The 16,953-nt window shown below is 35.3% G+C and overlaps 1 protein-coding gene across 2 annotated transcripts in view; it reads right to left on the bottom strand.

Moving 5' to 3' along the window:
• The window catches only part of LOC106050283 (dynein axonemal heavy chain 5-like), a 93,985-nt gene that overhangs the window by 3,346 nt on the left and 73,686 nt on the right, over positions 1-16,953 (bottom strand). For both annotated transcript variants that reach the window (XM_056036390.1, XM_056036389.1), the window contains exons 58-77: positions 16,031-16,106; positions 14,668-14,883; positions 13,254-13,519; positions 12,831-12,999; positions 12,126-12,281; positions 11,006-11,143; positions 10,373-10,573; positions 9,388-9,492; positions 8,276-8,529; positions 7,901-8,091; positions 7,474-7,601; positions 6,649-6,798; positions 5,793-5,964; positions 5,428-5,555; positions 5,174-5,272; positions 4,644-4,916; positions 2,946-3,208; positions 1,944-2,160; positions 1,087-1,239; positions 17-169 (exon numbers count right to left, since the gene is read on the bottom strand). In XM_056036390.1, coding sequence (XP_055892365.1) covers positions 17-169; positions 1,087-1,239; positions 1,944-2,160; positions 2,946-3,208; positions 4,644-4,916; positions 5,174-5,272; positions 5,428-5,555; positions 5,793-5,964; positions 6,649-6,798; positions 7,474-7,601; positions 7,901-8,091; positions 8,276-8,529; positions 9,388-9,492; positions 10,373-10,573; positions 11,006-11,143; positions 12,126-12,281; positions 12,831-12,999; positions 13,254-13,519; positions 14,668-14,883; positions 16,031-16,106 — 3,508 coding nt within the window. The remainder of the gene's footprint in view (positions 1-16; positions 170-1,086; positions 1,240-1,943; positions 2,161-2,945; positions 3,209-4,643; positions 4,917-5,173; positions 5,273-5,427; positions 5,556-5,792; positions 5,965-6,648; positions 6,799-7,473; positions 7,602-7,900; positions 8,092-8,275; positions 8,530-9,387; positions 9,493-10,372; positions 10,574-11,005; positions 11,144-12,125; positions 12,282-12,830; positions 13,000-13,253; positions 13,520-14,667; positions 14,884-16,030; positions 16,107-16,953) is intronic.

Below are 16,953 nucleotides of genomic sequence, written 5' to 3'. Positions count from 1 at the left end.
CTATTCAATCTGTTACCTGTCTCATTGCTGTCAAGAAACCCTGTGCATTGAAGAAACCAGTCATCCAAAAAGACTTGGGGGATCCATTGTAAAGCCAACTTCTGAACTGCGTGTTTCTGTCTTGCAGTTCATTCAGCCAGAAACTGATGGTGCTAGAATCCCAGGAGATCTGAAAGTGACAACTATATTTAACTCTTAGGATGTTACTGTGGACATTTAGTAAATAAGAAGATCCTTGAGACTTTTTATGGCGCGACTATACAAAATCTGCTAACATATGGAATAACTTGTTGGCAAGGCAACGCCTCATCTAAACTGTTGTGACATCTAGAAAACATCATAAAAAAAAGCATAAAAAATTACACTCACAACATTACCACATTTAAAGGAACTTTTTGAACAAATGTGCCTAAGAAAAATTGAAAAAATCTTGGAAGACAACGGCCAGCCACTCCCTCAGAACTACGTCAGGTCGTCGCGAAGTGGGCGACTGCTGTCAATCAAAAATAAGAACAGAGCGGTACAAAAACTCGTTTGTACCTCACTCTGTCAGACTCTATCACCGCCACTCATTGATCAGGGAACATGAAATGCACCAAGATACCTGTGTGTAGTCGCTGAATGAACTCTTTATGTTGTGTCTGTTGTATTTATGTGTATTTTTCTGCTGTGTTGTCTTTATATGAGAAAAGAGTCCTTGTAACCACAACCAGTTTCCGTAAGGATCAATAAAGCAGTCTTATTCTTAGTCTTAGTCTTAGTCTTAGTCTCAGTCTCAGTCTCAGTCCCAGTCTTAGTCTTAGTCTTAGTCTTAGTCTTAGTCTTAGTCTTAGTCTTAGTCCTAGTCTTAGTCTTAGTCCTAGTCTCAGTCTTAGTCTCAGTCTCAGTCTTAGTCTTAGTCCTAGTCTTAGTCTTAGTCTTAGTCTTCGTTCTAGTCTTAGTCTTAGTCCTAGTCTTAGTCTTAGTCTTCGTCCTAGTCTTAGTCTTAGTCTTAGTCCTAGTCTCAGTCTTAGTCTCAGTCTCAGTCTTAGTCTTAGTCTTAGTCAATGTAAAACTCTATGGCCATACGTCAGCGCTATGACATACCTTTTTCCAGGCAGCAGGTATACGTCCATCATAAATACAGTCCAAAGCATCTCTCAAGGTCTCACTCATGATGATGGTGCCATCGATTGCCAGTTTGAGATCTATCACAGTGTTCCTGACTGCTGTAATCACATTCTGCATGCGGTCTAGTTCCTGGACAGTCAACAGAGAGATGATTCATTGACAATGTTCAACATACAGAAGTTTGTATTTTAAAAGTGTAGAGACTGTACTCTAATACACACAGACAATGTAATGGTTGAACAATAAACTAGAGATCTGAACAAAACAGAACCCTTCTTCATAAACAATATCTTGTTGATATTTTGAGTTTTTGGCACAGTGGCACAATTTAAGCCATGTCGTGCCTAAACATTCTCTTACAATTCTAATTAAATGACTGAGTGAAAAGTTGAGTTAAAAATTGTTCTATGGTTTTATGAAAAAGCTTTTTTTAAAAAAAATTTCTAAAGGGATGTCATGACTTAAAAAGTATTTAAATTAAAATACAAAGACTGTATCGCAAATGAAGAGATTAGAAACAGGATTAATACAGCAATACGATGACCTGCTAACTGCTGTTTAAAAAAAAGCAATCTAAAACTCAATGGCCATATCACAAGGTACTCAGGACAAACAAAGACCTTCCTTCAGGGAACAATAACAGGAAAGAGAAGAGACAGACAGAGAAAGCGATGGGAAAGAGATTCTATCCAAGGCAAAAGACAGGAATAGAAAAAACAGTCAACAGATCTTGTGTGGTGACCCAACGGTCCAACTTACTATAGTTGATGGTTATTATATTGAAGTAGTGTTTTTACCCAGTAAAAACAGAAAGATAAAAGTGAATGTCCTACCTGTCTTAAGAAGATGACCAATGGCTCCAGCTTGCCCAGTTTGGCCAGACAAGCAACTTTCTCAAAGGGATCATAGTCAACAGGAAGTTTGTTGAGAACATCATCACAGAACTTATAGACCATCGACTCACGGGTTTCACCGCCACTGGAGGAGCTATCCTTGGGCTGAATGTTGAGTATAGTGTCCAGTATGTTCTTGGCCGTCACATTCTGGTAGCTGATCAAGTAAAAATGAAAGCTTACTTTTAGTTCAAGACAGTTTGCTAGATTAAGTAGGTTGAGATAATTGTAATTTTATATACTACAGACTTAAGTAAGAAATGGTCAGGCCTCATTAACAAAGAACCGATAGCTTTCAAATGAACTATTGCAGTGTTTCCAAATTTTTTCTTTAATGGAACACTTTGCAGATTTTGAATGTTTAACAGAACACTTTGAATCTTTTTTAGAAAGATAAATTCACGTGGTGGCCTACTAGTTAATTATTCCAGTAGCTCATGGAAAACTTATTCAGGCCTCATGAACACTAGGGTTCTGGGGAACACAGTTTGGGAAACACTGAACTATTGGATAAAAAATAATAATTAGCTCAACAGGAAGATAGAAGTGAAATTCATTTATCTGAATGAAACCCAAGTAGCTCTACTACTTCCGACTTGGTAGTATTAACTCAACAGCAGACTAAGCTAAAAATCACATTTGATGTCATTTAAATTGACAGTGTGCTTGTTTGACTGACTAATATTGTTATCGAACATGTACTAATGAGACTGTGTGACTAATATATGTATTTAGTATTCTTATTGTATGTGTACTGACTAAAATATATTGACTTAATTAAGTGACCCATGTTTATTATTCAATGCATTGATCAATAACTTAGTGGCTATTGGTTGACTGAAAGAAGAAAGCAGGGAATAAATGTGGTACATACAGGGGAGATGATTCAAGAAGAAAGTTGGTTGAGATTCAATCTTTCATGCAGTTGGTTTTGCTACTTACGTAATGTCTGCATTGGCATGCAGACCAAACACTTCTGGTGGGTCAGTGGATGGCAGGTTGTTAATATACTCATGGAACTCTAGGATCTTAGTGCACTTTGGGATGGTGTAGCCCTTGTAGAAGTTGAAGGTTGGCTGGAACATGTTTTCACCGAACCAGATGCGGCAGAAGGTGTTGAGCAGCCTCTTGTCGTAGTCATCAGTGACTCTGCCACCATACTGGATCTCTCCAAACATGTAACGAACTGTCGTCCAGTTGACACCCTGAGTGAAAGACGAAAGTCATTTGTGTTTAAATAATCTAACTATAACAAAGTCACAAATCTAGACACACACACACACACACATATATATATATATATATATATATATATATATATATATATATATATATATATATATATATATATATATATATATATATATATATATGTTAAGGGTTTTTCCATCTCAGAAGACAATGGATGAGCCAAGATGAGTCACAGGTTTTCATTTCATCTCAGGACGGGACAGAATCTGGTATGACTAATCAAACAAATTCTGGAGCAGCAGAGTTTGCCACAGTTCATGCATGTGTATGCATGTGTTAAAGAGCTAGTTTACAGGGCTGCTTTCTTTTTCTTTCTCTTGACTAAGGCCACTTTGTTTATTTTATACAATATATAATAGATATACAGTAGATGGGAATAACCTAAGTGTGAGGACCCCAGAGTAGCATGAACATCTTATTATTAAGAGACAATCTGATGATTAATGAAAAAAGGGTTAAATTCAAAATGTGATCAGAAACAAAGATTTTTTCATGTATTGCAACTCTTTTTAAATGAAAATCACTTATGCTACTGATCATCAAAATAAAAGAGTTCCTATAAGAGAATCAAACCTTCAATGCAATGAATAACAACATGGTTCACTTTACCCCTCTACCCACACTTTTTACTAAGTTTCTCAGGGATTACTTTAAATTTCTGCCTCAGACGTAGGACAACTACTAAAAAAAAATATTTTGTTAGTGCTCTTAATCTAACAGACTAGTTTTAAACCTTTCAAAGTGATGATCCAAGAAATTTGAAAGATGCAATGAAAAAAAGCAGCAATGTTAAAGAAATTGTCTAATTCTATTGGTATTTTATAATTGATAAATAAAAGTCAAAATTGAATGCGATAAAGGATAACTTGTTTCAGCAGAAGTCCAACTAAAATCCAATCATTCATGTATCCATTTATAGCTACAAGAAATGTTGAGGTCACAAGAAATTTAGAAGACACATAAAATTTAGAAGTCACATAAAGTTTAGAAGTCTCATGAAATTTAGAAACCAAATGAAATTTAGAAATCAAATGAAATTCAGAAGTGAAATTTAGAAATTAAATGAGATATAGAAATCAAATGAAATTTAGAAACCACTTGAAATTTAGAATTCACATGAAATCTAGAAGTCTCATGAAATTTAGAAATCAAATGAAATTTAGAAATTGCATGAAATTCAGAAAAAGAAACCAAATTTAGAAATCAAATGAAATTTAGAAATCAAATGAAATCTAAAAGTCACATGAAATTTATAAATCACTTGAAAGTTAGAAACCATATGAAATTTAGAAAGCACATGAAATGTAAAAGTCACACAAAATGTAGAAGTCACATGAAATGTAGAAGTCACATGAAATGTAAAAGTCACAAAAGATTGGTTCTACTCACTCTCTTGGGGTCCATGTCATCCAAGTGATTCTGTACAAACTGAATGCTGGCATTGAGATCTGAGGTGTTGAATTCGTAAGGAATGTTCCAGCCGAGTGGGCCAAACTTCCTCCTCTCCTGGACGACAGTGTGGAGGAAGGCAACTCCGTATAGCATTGGCTTCCACTGCGGCATGTTGGAAATGTCCAGGAAGTCTTGAGTTATGCCAGCAAATGTTCTCTTCAATCCAGCCCTGACTCCCTGAGGGGGCTCATTGGTGAATTTAATGGAGATCTGAACAAAACAATGATTAGAATGTCAATTGTTAGTTTTTGTTTGTGTGTGCATACCTTAAATGTAGGAGTTGTCTCCATAAGATGGCAGCAAAGTTGACAACAATTTTTTTTTATTCATCTATTCTAACACCCTTTTCAAAAACTATTAAGGAGAAATAATTGTCAAGAATGTTTTCTTTCTATTTAGTGCAAATTCACACTGATAGAACAAGGTTAAAAGCTGCCAATTAATCAAATAAACTAGTCTATAATCACCTGTAGGAAGTTGATTGAGAACTTGGGATGGACTTCGGTGGTGACCCACAGTCTGAACTCATCATGGATGGTCTCTGTCTCAACAATTACATCCAAGACCTGGTAGGAGAATTGAAAAAATACATTTTATACAGTCTACATAGTTTTAAAACACAATTAATCAATACTGGTTCACTTTTCAAAGTTCAGTCAGTGGTCAATGTTGAGTCAGTGGTCAATGTTAAGTCAATTTAAAATGGCAAGAACCAACTTACCTCATTGACATATTCTAAACTAAGGTGACAGTTCTGAAGAAGAAGCCAACCCCCAGAAGTAACTCCTTGTTGTAGCAGACGCCTGGCATGGACTTCTTGACCTTGACCCATGGATATTGATCTACATTCTAAAAAAAATGTTTTTTTCCTATTAACTAACATCCAATAGTTTTTAATGCTACTAAAAAAACACTTGACATCAATATTAATGATTTTTAAATCTGTGAGACTGTACATTTTAAGACACAAGTTGTTTAAGAGAACAAATGTATACCAAAATATATGATAATATGAATAAAAACTGGAAATATAAAAACTGCAATTACATCCTATTAAATTTACATGGAATAATTTCAACTAGTTACCAAGCTTAAGTTTCTTAGCCAATCCTTCAATCAATGGAGTGGGATCCGAACCCATGGACAGCAAACAGATGAGAGGGGAGCGGTTGTTACTCTCCTGCCACATTTTCTCAAGATCAAGGATGATGCCATCAGAGTATTTTTCTCCCATGGTGTCAGCAATATACCGCTTGGCCTGTAAAGGTCAAATGTCATGAGTTTGCACACAGTGTATAGAACAGATTCAAAAATTGCCAGGGATGTCTGTACTAATCTATGGTTTAACCTTTACTCATATTTAACTTCTGGAGGGAATTCTAATTTGTTTTATGAACCAATAATAAAATTAGCATTCAACCAAAACTGAACAGAAACTTAAAGCTGACCAGGTGCTTAAAACCTCAGAGGCTCTATTATGGTCACTTAACTACTGCTGAAAATTACAAGATAATCAGAATTCCCATAGGAATAAAGAGAGCTAAGTTAAACTAAAATGAAGATAAAATCAAAGTGAGACTCTTAGAGAAGAAATGAAGAGATAGAAAAAAATGAATGGGGCACCAACAGCCTAGCTGAGATGTCCATTCAGGGTTGGAATTAACCCAGGCCCCATGAAACCTGAGAAGGATTTCTCTCAGTGGTCAGTATTGAAGTAGTAACTTCAACTGAGCAATCAAATTAAAGTAAAGTATAGCCTATTTTTAGAAAATATTTTGTTGTTATCCTTAATGATAGAACTTTAGAATCCTTTGAAAATGATTTGCATAGGGAAAATGTTTAATGTTCGAAACTATAATGCTTAGAATGTCTAGATTATTATTTGTTTATGTGTTAGTCCCTTAGAAATAAAATGGACATATTAATTATAAATCATGTTTACCATGGGCAGAATCCTGTCTGAGCACCAACATCTGATCAACAACAGTCTACGGAAAACATCCAGAGAGTTGTTGTATCCATCTGGGATGACTTCTTCCTCTGGGGCTTCCTTCTCAAACCACAACTTCCATTGTTTGTCATTTCTCTCCACCTATGAAAAAAAGCATTGCACTAATAATATCCTAATAATATCCTAATAATACCCTAATCATATCATAATGATACCCTAATAATACCCTAATAATATCCTAATAATATCTTAATAATACCCTAATAATATCCTCATAATATCCTAATAATATCCTAATAATATCATCAAGTTCAATTCTCTAGAACTATATATGTATTGAACAAACAGAAAAAATTATAGAGACAAAGCTTTCATTATATATAATAAGTATTCGTCTTAGGGAAGATAAGTATAAAACAGAGGTAACACTCAAATAATGAAATAACAAAGGCAAAAGGCCAACAATATCATGTAGTCAACGCTGATGAATGAGGTCAAACAAGAAGTTTAATGCATAGTGAAGGGAACCATTGAATGTCATATTAACTAAATATCTACTTCAGAAACTAAAGTTGACCTAACTCTAGAGCTGCCAAAAGTTTTCTGTTTACTTTTCACTGCACTTCCTAAATGCTTGTTTTGTTTTCAATATTCACGTCACAGTCTCGAAGCAAAACTTTCCTTCTCTATGAAACAAATATCTTTTTGCGCCAAATTCCTAAATGTGCCATAACATCAGCTATCATTCCAAGGACTAAACTATTGTACAAGACATTCTAGGCTCTGATAGTTGTTAAATTTTGATCTAACACCAACCTGCTCCATGATGCCAGAAAATTGATGCAACTTGCTGAGTTCAGTCAGGTTCAACCAGGTGATCTGAGGTATCCACTTGCACTGAGGGGGCTTGGGAGGTGCAGTTGAGGTGTCCACTGAGGCTCCACCTGGCAGAAACAAATGTTTTATCAAATGTTTTACATGATTGGAACGTTCCATCAGAGTTGAAGATAATCTACATCCTAGTCCAAACCTCCCCCAGGAAGATGTGGTACAACATCAGGCAGGGTATCAACCCAAGACCATTGAAATGACCAAATGATAGTCCAGCCTGCAAACTGCATGACCAAACAGCCATATTATTATTACTATTATTAGTTTAACACTTAAAAGTATAGTAATTTTCACACCATTAATAAGATAATCTTATTGAAAATGTTGAATTTTTAACAAAACCAATTTCTACCTTTAACAAGTGTCATAAATTCATCATGTTTAATTTTCATGGCCTGCAGGTCAATTTTCAAGGCCAGTAGCAGTGTGAAGGTCATCTTGTCACTCTCGTATAAGCCCCGCCCAGCATACTTAAAGACTTCAAAAGTCATGTAATCTATAATGTTGAGGATTCTCTTGGATGTGATTGGCGATTTGGTGGATCTGTACACGAAAATATAAATTTAGTTAAATATTTTTATTTTAAAAGTTAAATATTGCATCAACAATTATTTCTGACAAAAATTAAAATAGCTTACTTAGACTGCATTCAATTATCCTAATATTTTTCAACCTTTTTAATTATGTAGTAATTTTAAATTACTTTTTTTTTTCTTCCTTTTTTTACCTGGCCATTGAGAGGTCAAACAGTTGTAAAAACTGTTTCAATGACGTCTGGTACATGACATTCACAAGGCTCATTTCTGTGATCAAGAAATACAAGATGGAGCCCCTTGTAGCCACAGGGCGGAACTCTTCTCTGGCAGAGTTAATTTTGATCTCAGTTTCTGCAGCAATGTCCAACTTTTGGGTGACATCTAGAGAGGTGGCTTTGGTGATGTGGAGGACATTGATCAAGTCTTCATCATCAACCAAAGAGCCCTAAAAGTGAACTTGTTGTTTTAGTCAGAAATTGAACATATTTTTTAAATCATGGTGCAAGAAAAGGAGAACTATTGTAATAAAAGCTATCCCATAAAGATGTGAACCAACGTGATTTGGATGGATCTGAGTGAGAAACCTTTTTTACTACAATAAAGACATGGAAATAACCAATTCATTGATGTCAGCAGTAAGATGCCTCAAAGAAAAAACACATCAGAAAGTTAGATGCCCCAGTCGTGAATTTGTTTATTTCGATTGTCGCCCCTAGTGTTTGTATACATTTGAGAATTCACATGAGATTGCTTACTGACCATATTCTGTGTCTTGAATTTTACTATGTGTGTAGATATTTTTGTCATTCAGTGTAATAAAGCTTTAGATATTAACACTTTCTTTTGGTTATATTAAAGTACGACAGCCCCAAAGGAAAAAAAAAACAGAAAGAAAAACACAAAGGAAAAATGAAATTCCTAAAGTGAGTTAAAAACAAAACTATTTCAAATGTGGGATGTGTCTCTGAGTCGCATAAATCACTTGGCTACCTAATAGGGGGAGACATTGAAGACCAATAGCTCCTTGCCACATCACAGGTCATGATGTGGCAATGAGCTATTAGTCTAAACTGTCCACAAGTTGTCACATCACAGGTCAGTGTTCAGGCTTTCTATAATGAGTGATCTCACTCCATGCAATTAGTGTTTGCTTATTGCCTAAAGGCTTTCTTTCAGATACCCCCACACAAATAAAGTAGGACGAAAGTGAAGTGAGCATGGTTAAGCATGAAATATGTTTAAATAAGCACAACAAACTATTTGAAATGAAAACCAATATGAAAAGTGCGTCATGGAGATGTACCTTAGTGGTGGTGAGACGTAGCAAGAGACTGTCTTCAAGGTCTTTCATTTTTTTCTTGTTGGCAGTGACCTCCTCCATCAGCTTGAGACGTTCACTCTCCAGTTCCTGAAACAATAAAACATCCAAAATGTGACAGTAGGATACAGAAAAAAGAATGAAATCTTTTACCAGGTGAGTTCTTCAAAGTTTAGCTAAAAACAAATAAATTATCTTGCAGATTGTAAATTGAAGATTGTAAATTAAAGATTGTAAATTGAAGATTATAAACTAAAAATTGAAAATTGTAAGTGGAAAATTGTAAATGGAAAATTGTAAATGGAAAATTGTAAATTGAAAACTATAAATTGTAAATTAAAAACTGTAAATTGAAGAGGTCTCCTCAACATATATCATCACAACGACACTGCTTCCCAACCTTTTTATGGAGACCCATTTTTATATTGAATGTGATTAGTAACCCACAAATCTAAAATAGTTAAAAGAAACAACCAACTAAGATTTACATGAAGAATTTGTGAGTGTATTATGAGAGTTTTGATAGTTTAGCTACCACAGTATTTTTCAACAGCAATATAAAATTGTAAAATGTAAATTTTAAAATGATTTATTTTTCTGCATCAAAAAGGTTTTATAAGATATTTTTTTTATTTATAGCAAATTTAGTAGCTTGAAAACATTTTTTTTTTTTTAAGTCACATTAGCTCTACTAGACCTTTCATCCCCAGTGCTAACAGGCATATTCCTTGCTCCATATGCTAGGAAAAATTTGTACAAATGCTCCTTCTTCCCTAGTGCTATTAGAAATTGGGATTGGGTTGCCTGAGCCAGCCTGGAAAACCAGTGACTTGGCTGAATTTAAGTCATTGGTTAATATGCACGACTGAATGCATGAAGCGTAGGACGTAATCATCTTCTTTTTTGAAGTAACGTCTGTAGCCTATTTTATAGATAAGGTAAGGTAACCCTTGGAAAACCCTCTACTTACAGCTTTCTCTGTTAGGATGACCCGGCCCAAGAGCTGATCCTCAAGGCCTTTCATTGTGACTGTGAAATCAATGATGGAAGTTCGTGCTGAGATCTCAGGTGTGTAGGATGGGTTGGGCATTTTGGTCGTGATGTACAGGGTGAAGCCTTTCATGACATCACATTCCTTGTCTCCAACCTTGACCTTCAGCATAGAGCCAACCTGAGAAGCAAAAAGTCAAACCAATCATCTGGTTATCTATACATTTCTGGAGGTGCTGTGGCTGAGGGATAAAGTGCTTTGCTTCTGAGTCAAAGGTCCCAGGTTCGAATCCTGGTGAAGACTGTTTTTTTTTTATTTCATGATCATGAGGTGCCTCTGAGTCAGCTCTAATGGGTACCTGACATTAGTTTGGGAAAAATAAAGGAGGTTGGTTATTGTGCTGGCCACATGACATACTCATTAACCAAGGGCTACAGAAACAGATGACTTTTACATCATCTGCCTTATAGACCACAAGGTCTGAAATGGGAACTTAATACATTTCTTATACATGATACAAGCTTATAACCTTTCTAGGACATTATAGAGGCTCAATAATTTAATATTTTAAACAAATATGCAAGTAAATGTCATTATTGACATCCGGCTCACCTTAATGAAGTTTTTCTCAAGGACGTTATCCAAGGCAGGGTCGAGCTCTTCTCCAATGTCTTCAATCATCAACGGGCGCCCTAGTGACATGGAGTCTTCCAAATGTTGACGGAAATACTTGTGGTTCAGAGAGGTCACCTACCAGAACAAATTAATGATTTAAGTTTTGGACATTTAAATATCTAAATTTTTTAAAATATAAATGTGTGCTAAAACATATCAAGCAGTTGTGTCTAAGACCTATGTGTGCATATCCCATGACAAATACACTTTAGTGAATGAACTCATCCTTTTGTTTCATGCTATAAAAATGGTGGTACATCCTGCGCATCATTTTCTAGTCAGCATTGGAGAAGCATGTTTCGACCTCATTAAATTCCAGTCAAACCATTATTGTGCAAAAATTAATTTGCTATTTTACAATAATTTCATTATCTCTCTCTCTCTCTCTCTCTCTGCCATTTTATATCTCAGGAGGCAATCTTTTCCCTTCACATCTTCTCATGTGACTAAAGAGGCCAATCCTTGATACTCGAATGTGGTAACAAATTGTGCATTTGTAATTACCAGACATCATCCATCCATCCCAGTGGCGCTACAGGGCTCTGGCCTGCTTCAACACATCCTTCCATTCAGATCTCTCCTGGGCCTTTCGTCTCCACGCCCTAACCCCAAGCTGTTGCAGATCTGCTTCCACGCCATCAGTCAGTAATCACCAGACACTGCAGTGTTTTCAGCCTTCTTTTTGCTTCTGCGATCCAGGATCCTTTCTTTATGTTTGCTCTCCATGTGGATCTATCCAGTGCTTCTTTCTCCCAACTGTTGGTGTCATATTCTACATGGCACTCTTAATTTAAGTGTTTGCAGTTTGATTTCAGTCACTTTGTCACATGTAAATTATGAGTGAGTCTGGTGTGAATGTACACTTTGGTTTCTTATAGTTATAATGTTTTTTGTTGTTTGGTGTAATGCACAAATTGTAAGACAAATTTCCTTACGGATAATAAAGATTATTATTATTATTATTATTATTAGAAAAAATGTACTTTAGAATTAGTGAGCTTGAACTAAAAGAAAGAATTACCCGGGGTGAATTTAAAATAAAAATAATTCTACTTACTTGTAGCTCATTTTTTTCTTCCTTTTTCTTGATCCAACTTTTGCCTTGACCTTGAGGGTCAATGAGTAGAGGATACCTGGAAGCCTGGGTGACAATAATACCATTCTGTGTGGAGAGTTCATCGTTTGGTAGACCTTGCAAGTTCCATTCAGCAATCTGTCGATAAGATCATACATTGAGTTCATTTGCAAATTGCACTCAAGACATTAGTACACAAAACAATGTGTCCTAATTCAAAGAAAAATTGCAGATAAATGAAAAAAATAGCTTTCTTGGCTTTCACTTTAGAAAACAATTTCTAAAAAATAGAATCTCAGTAACCAAGATTAAACAGCCATGTAGTGAATTATGTAGAATATTTTTTGTTTATTGTTGCATGCTATCAATGTAGAATAAATGCGCTGTGGTTTCAAATAGATATTTAAAAAAAAAAATTATATAATATATAAACCATATATATATATATATATTCTTTGGAGAAAATGAAATAGATAAGACTAGAAGAAATTAATGAGGCACATGTTTTTAATTCTTTATCAAATTGAACTTCAAGTTCTAGTAAGCTGATGGACTTTTACTCTTTATTATTTGCCCCAGTTCTCCTTACTCTAAGATTGTATCAATAGGTAACTTCGTCTGCTTGAGTTTCCAATTATCTGACCTTGTCTTCCGTGGTTCACCTACTACCTGAAGACAGTGACGTACCTGGGTTGGATCCACCAAAAGTTCTACAATGTTCAGATTGTTGGAGTATGGAATCTTGCGACCTTTCAACTCCTTCATCCAGTTCTTGTTCAACAGACTTCGGAAGTCTTGATTGAATGGGCCAGAGTAAGACAGGAAGGCAGTACAGATCAAAATGTCTCCTACTAATCTGAAAAGTCAACAGATCAGGCATGGAAATTTCTTCTAATCATGTCTTTTCAACACTTTTTTTTTCATTGGTTCTAATGATTTATTTTTAATGTCTTTTTTAATTATCTGTTTATTTCAAATAATATCTATATCAATGATATTTTTAAAAATAATTTCAATAAAACTCTAAAATCGCCAAATTTAAATGTATATCTTATCCCATATAATGCTTTTGATAGTAAAACAATAGTAAATGTAGGTTAGAGACTTTACCTTCCAATCTGTGCTTTGAATTCTTTACTCTGTTCTGTCCATCTCTCTTTCTCACTTCCAAGTCCATTGATCAGGGCAGACGCAGCAGACATCTTGCGTCTGCAGGTCTCAGCATCATCCATCAGAGCCTGCTTCTCAGACATGGCCTTGTCGTACTCTGCCTGCACAGCCTTCAGCTCAGCTTCTTTGGCATCTAGCTGTGCTTGAGCCTTTTCTAAATCATTCATGGCTACTTTCAGACGGCCTTCTTGGATTGCCAGATTGGCCTATGAGAAATGAACACAAATATTTTTAAAAAATGTCTTTCAGGCAGCTTTATTGGATTCTCAGACTGGTCTGTTAGGAATGGACAAAAAAAAACAACAGAAATTTAAAACTTAAAAGCCAAAAAAAGCCCCATGGTTTTTTTGGCATAAATGCTTTTACAACATATAAAGTGAAATTGGCTTATTTCTTTTTTGTCCATTGTTTTTAGGTTAGACTTTTCAATGGTGAGCTTAAAACTGGAAGAACTCAGAGACTTAACCCAAACTTGGAAACTTCTATATAAATTCCAACATCTCCATTGTGATTTAAACAAAAGATTTTGGATAAAGCATCTAAATGCTTAGGCAAATTAATGACTATATAATATCTTAAATTGAAAAGGTTGAATCAAAAAAAGCTCACTTAATTTTTTGAAATAACCTTTGAATTGTTTTTAGTCTAGTACACACATATTTAAATGCTTACATTGATTTCAATTTTATACAACACAAACTTATATCAGTGGTTCCAAAACTTGTTCTTTAATGGAACACTTAGCACATTCTGAATATTTAGTGGAACACTTTGCAAATTCTGAGTATTTAGTGGAACACTTTGCTTATATTTTTACAGAGGTTGCCCTACTATTGAATTATTCCAGTAGTTTGTGGAACACCTATTCAGGTCTTGTTAAAAACTAGGGTTTAGAGGAACACAGTTTGGGAAACACTGACTTACATCCGTCAAATTTTTTAAAATAATTTTGTTAGTGATTTCAGACACAGTGAGAGGTTAAAGGTTGAATGATACAAATGACAGTTCCTTTTTATTCCTGCCATTCATTGTTAACTTCAAAAGTGCATAACAGCTAGTCACTGCAGCTGGGGGGATGTTCTAACTCTGACTATTGGTTGAGAGGCTAAGTGCGCTTGAACTTGACTTGGCTTGGCTACCTAGAAGGGGGCTCGAGGTTCGACACCCGACTCGGGCACAGTTGTGTTTACTGAGCCCCTAAAGGCAGCACGGAAAACCAACTCCTAGATACCCCCTCCCCTCCCCCCCCCCCCCACTGGTCCACAAATGAGATTGGACCAAAAGCGCTCTGAGCATGCTATAAGCATGAAAGTAGGGCTATATATAAAAAAGCTATAAATATATATATACTGACCTTAAGGGGAAGGACTTCCTTGTTGATGAAGTAGAAGACATACATAGACTTTGTCCAGGACAGCAGACCAGCGACATCACCGCAGACATTCTTGGCAATGTCCAGCGTGTAATCCTCCGCATTCAGGTAGGGCTCAATGAACTCGCACATTTCATCGTTGATCTTGTCTTTGTCATACTCTACCAGATTTTTCAAAAAGTTGGTGTCTGCCATTAACTGGAGCAAGCAAGAACAAAGTGAAAGAGAATATTAAATCTTGTAATGCAAAAAGTAATTGAAAAAAAAAAAAACAACAAACAAAAAAATATTGGTGAGCAGGTGCGGACTGGGTGTCAAAATCGGCTCAGGCATTTCTATACAATCAGGCTCATAAATTGCATATATGATGGCATCCAATTCTAGGCCTAACTGTCCTCAAAATCATTCTGCTAAGCTTGAGCATCGATAACTTTACACATTCATACAGTGAGCTCTATATTTGTATAAGAAATATGGGCCTTATATGTTGCTTTTTAATCACTCAGTGTGTAGCCCTTGAAAGGATGACTGCTACTAGATCTAGTAGCACTGTCTTCGGATGTAGGCTATTACATTATTTCAGAAAATTTATTAGATTACACTGTAGAGAGATTTTTTTCAACACGACGCACAGAGGGCCCCTTTTATAAGAGAATATTATAAAACCTTTAACAATTTAATACATAGTGGCATCTATGTGGCCCTTTCAGAGGCCCTAATGGCCCATTTGGGTACCGGCCCACTGGCCGTTTGCCAGAATTCCCATAGAGCCAGTCCGCCCCATTGGTGAGTAACAAAAAATGAAATTAAATGATTTTTTAGGGCATATTTTAAGTGATCTGATGAATATTAAACTAAATTTTTTTCCAGAAATTACTTTTATCTTATCTTATCTTATATAATACAGACGTTACTTCAAAAAAGAAGATGATTATGTCCTACGCGTCATGCATTTAGTCATGCATATTAACCAATGACTTAAATTCAGCCAAGTCACTGGTTTTCCTGGCTAGTTCAGGCAACCCATTTCATGCTCTAATAGCACTAGGGAAGAAGGAGTATTTGTACAAATTTGTCCTAGCATATGGGACGAGGAATGTGCCTTTATCTTTGTGTCTTTCAGAGTATTTTATTAAATTTTGTTTTTGTATTTGAAGATTATGGTTCAGTGTTTTATGTATGATTGCTACTTTACTTTTGAGCCTTCTGTCCTGAAGGCTTTCTAAATTTAGTGATTTTACTAAAGGTAACTAAACACTGCTTACAATAGTCTGAAAATTGAACTGATAAAAAAAAATTTAATGGATGTTAAAGCTAAAAGAAAGAAAACAAAGTCCAAACTTACTTTGAGAGAATGATTCCAGGAAGGTTTCCCAAATTCTGGCTTCTCAGGATCAACAGAGACAGAATTCAGTTTGCTTCTAATGAATTAGGTCAGGAATATAACAAGGGGATGAGAAAAAAATCAAAACTTTGGTAATGACTAAAAAACACAGCAACAGGTGAGAACAACAGATAATGTTGAATGAAGCTAGATTCTTTACAGAAATATGATAGAAATGGTTATCTTATCTTATCTTATCTTGTATATTACAGACATTACTTCAAAAAAGAAGATGATTATGTCCTATGCGTAATGCATTCAGTCATGCATATTAACCAATGACTTAAATTCTGCCAAGTCACAGGTTTTCCTGGCTAGCTCAGGCAACCCATTCCATGCTCTAATAGCACTAGGGAAGAAGGAGTATTTGTACCAATTTGTCCTAGTATATGGGATGAGGAATGTGCCTTTATCTTTGTGTCTTTCTGGGTTTTTATTTCTCCTAAAAACTAAGTTTCATGGTTAGCTGATTTGTATAATACAGGGGGTAAGTGTAGCCCAGAGATTTCAAACACTTTAAAAAGTGGAAGTACTATTAATGAAATTAAACAAATATTTACAAGTGACTGAATATTTTTTTTAATGTTTACAAACTGAAAGAAAGAATAAGCCTCCATAGAGAGAATGAATCTTCTTTTGGCAGTTAAAATTCACATGTAAATCTGTACTAAATAAATCTAAATGGTAAAGTCATAGCTGAGCCATTGAATACCCAGGACAAAGTTTCAATATCTCATTATGCTATGGATAGGTTGTCTTAATAGTTGGGGGGAAAGTAACACAGACTCAAATAAAAATTGAAAGGTAACTTTCATAGTAAATTGTTGTCCAAATCTAATCATTAAAAGTTTAACTGTTATCTTTATGGGATATTTTACAGCTGA

The sequence above is a fragment of the Biomphalaria glabrata genome, chromosome 7 (genome assembly GCF_947242115.1).
Source record: "Biomphalaria glabrata chromosome 7, xgBioGlab47.1, whole genome shotgun sequence".
Taxonomy (NCBI): domain Eukaryota; kingdom Metazoa; phylum Mollusca; class Gastropoda; family Planorbidae; genus Biomphalaria; species Biomphalaria glabrata.
Note: the sequence above shows the minus strand (reverse complement) of the source record. Positions and strands in the feature narration are given on the sequence as shown.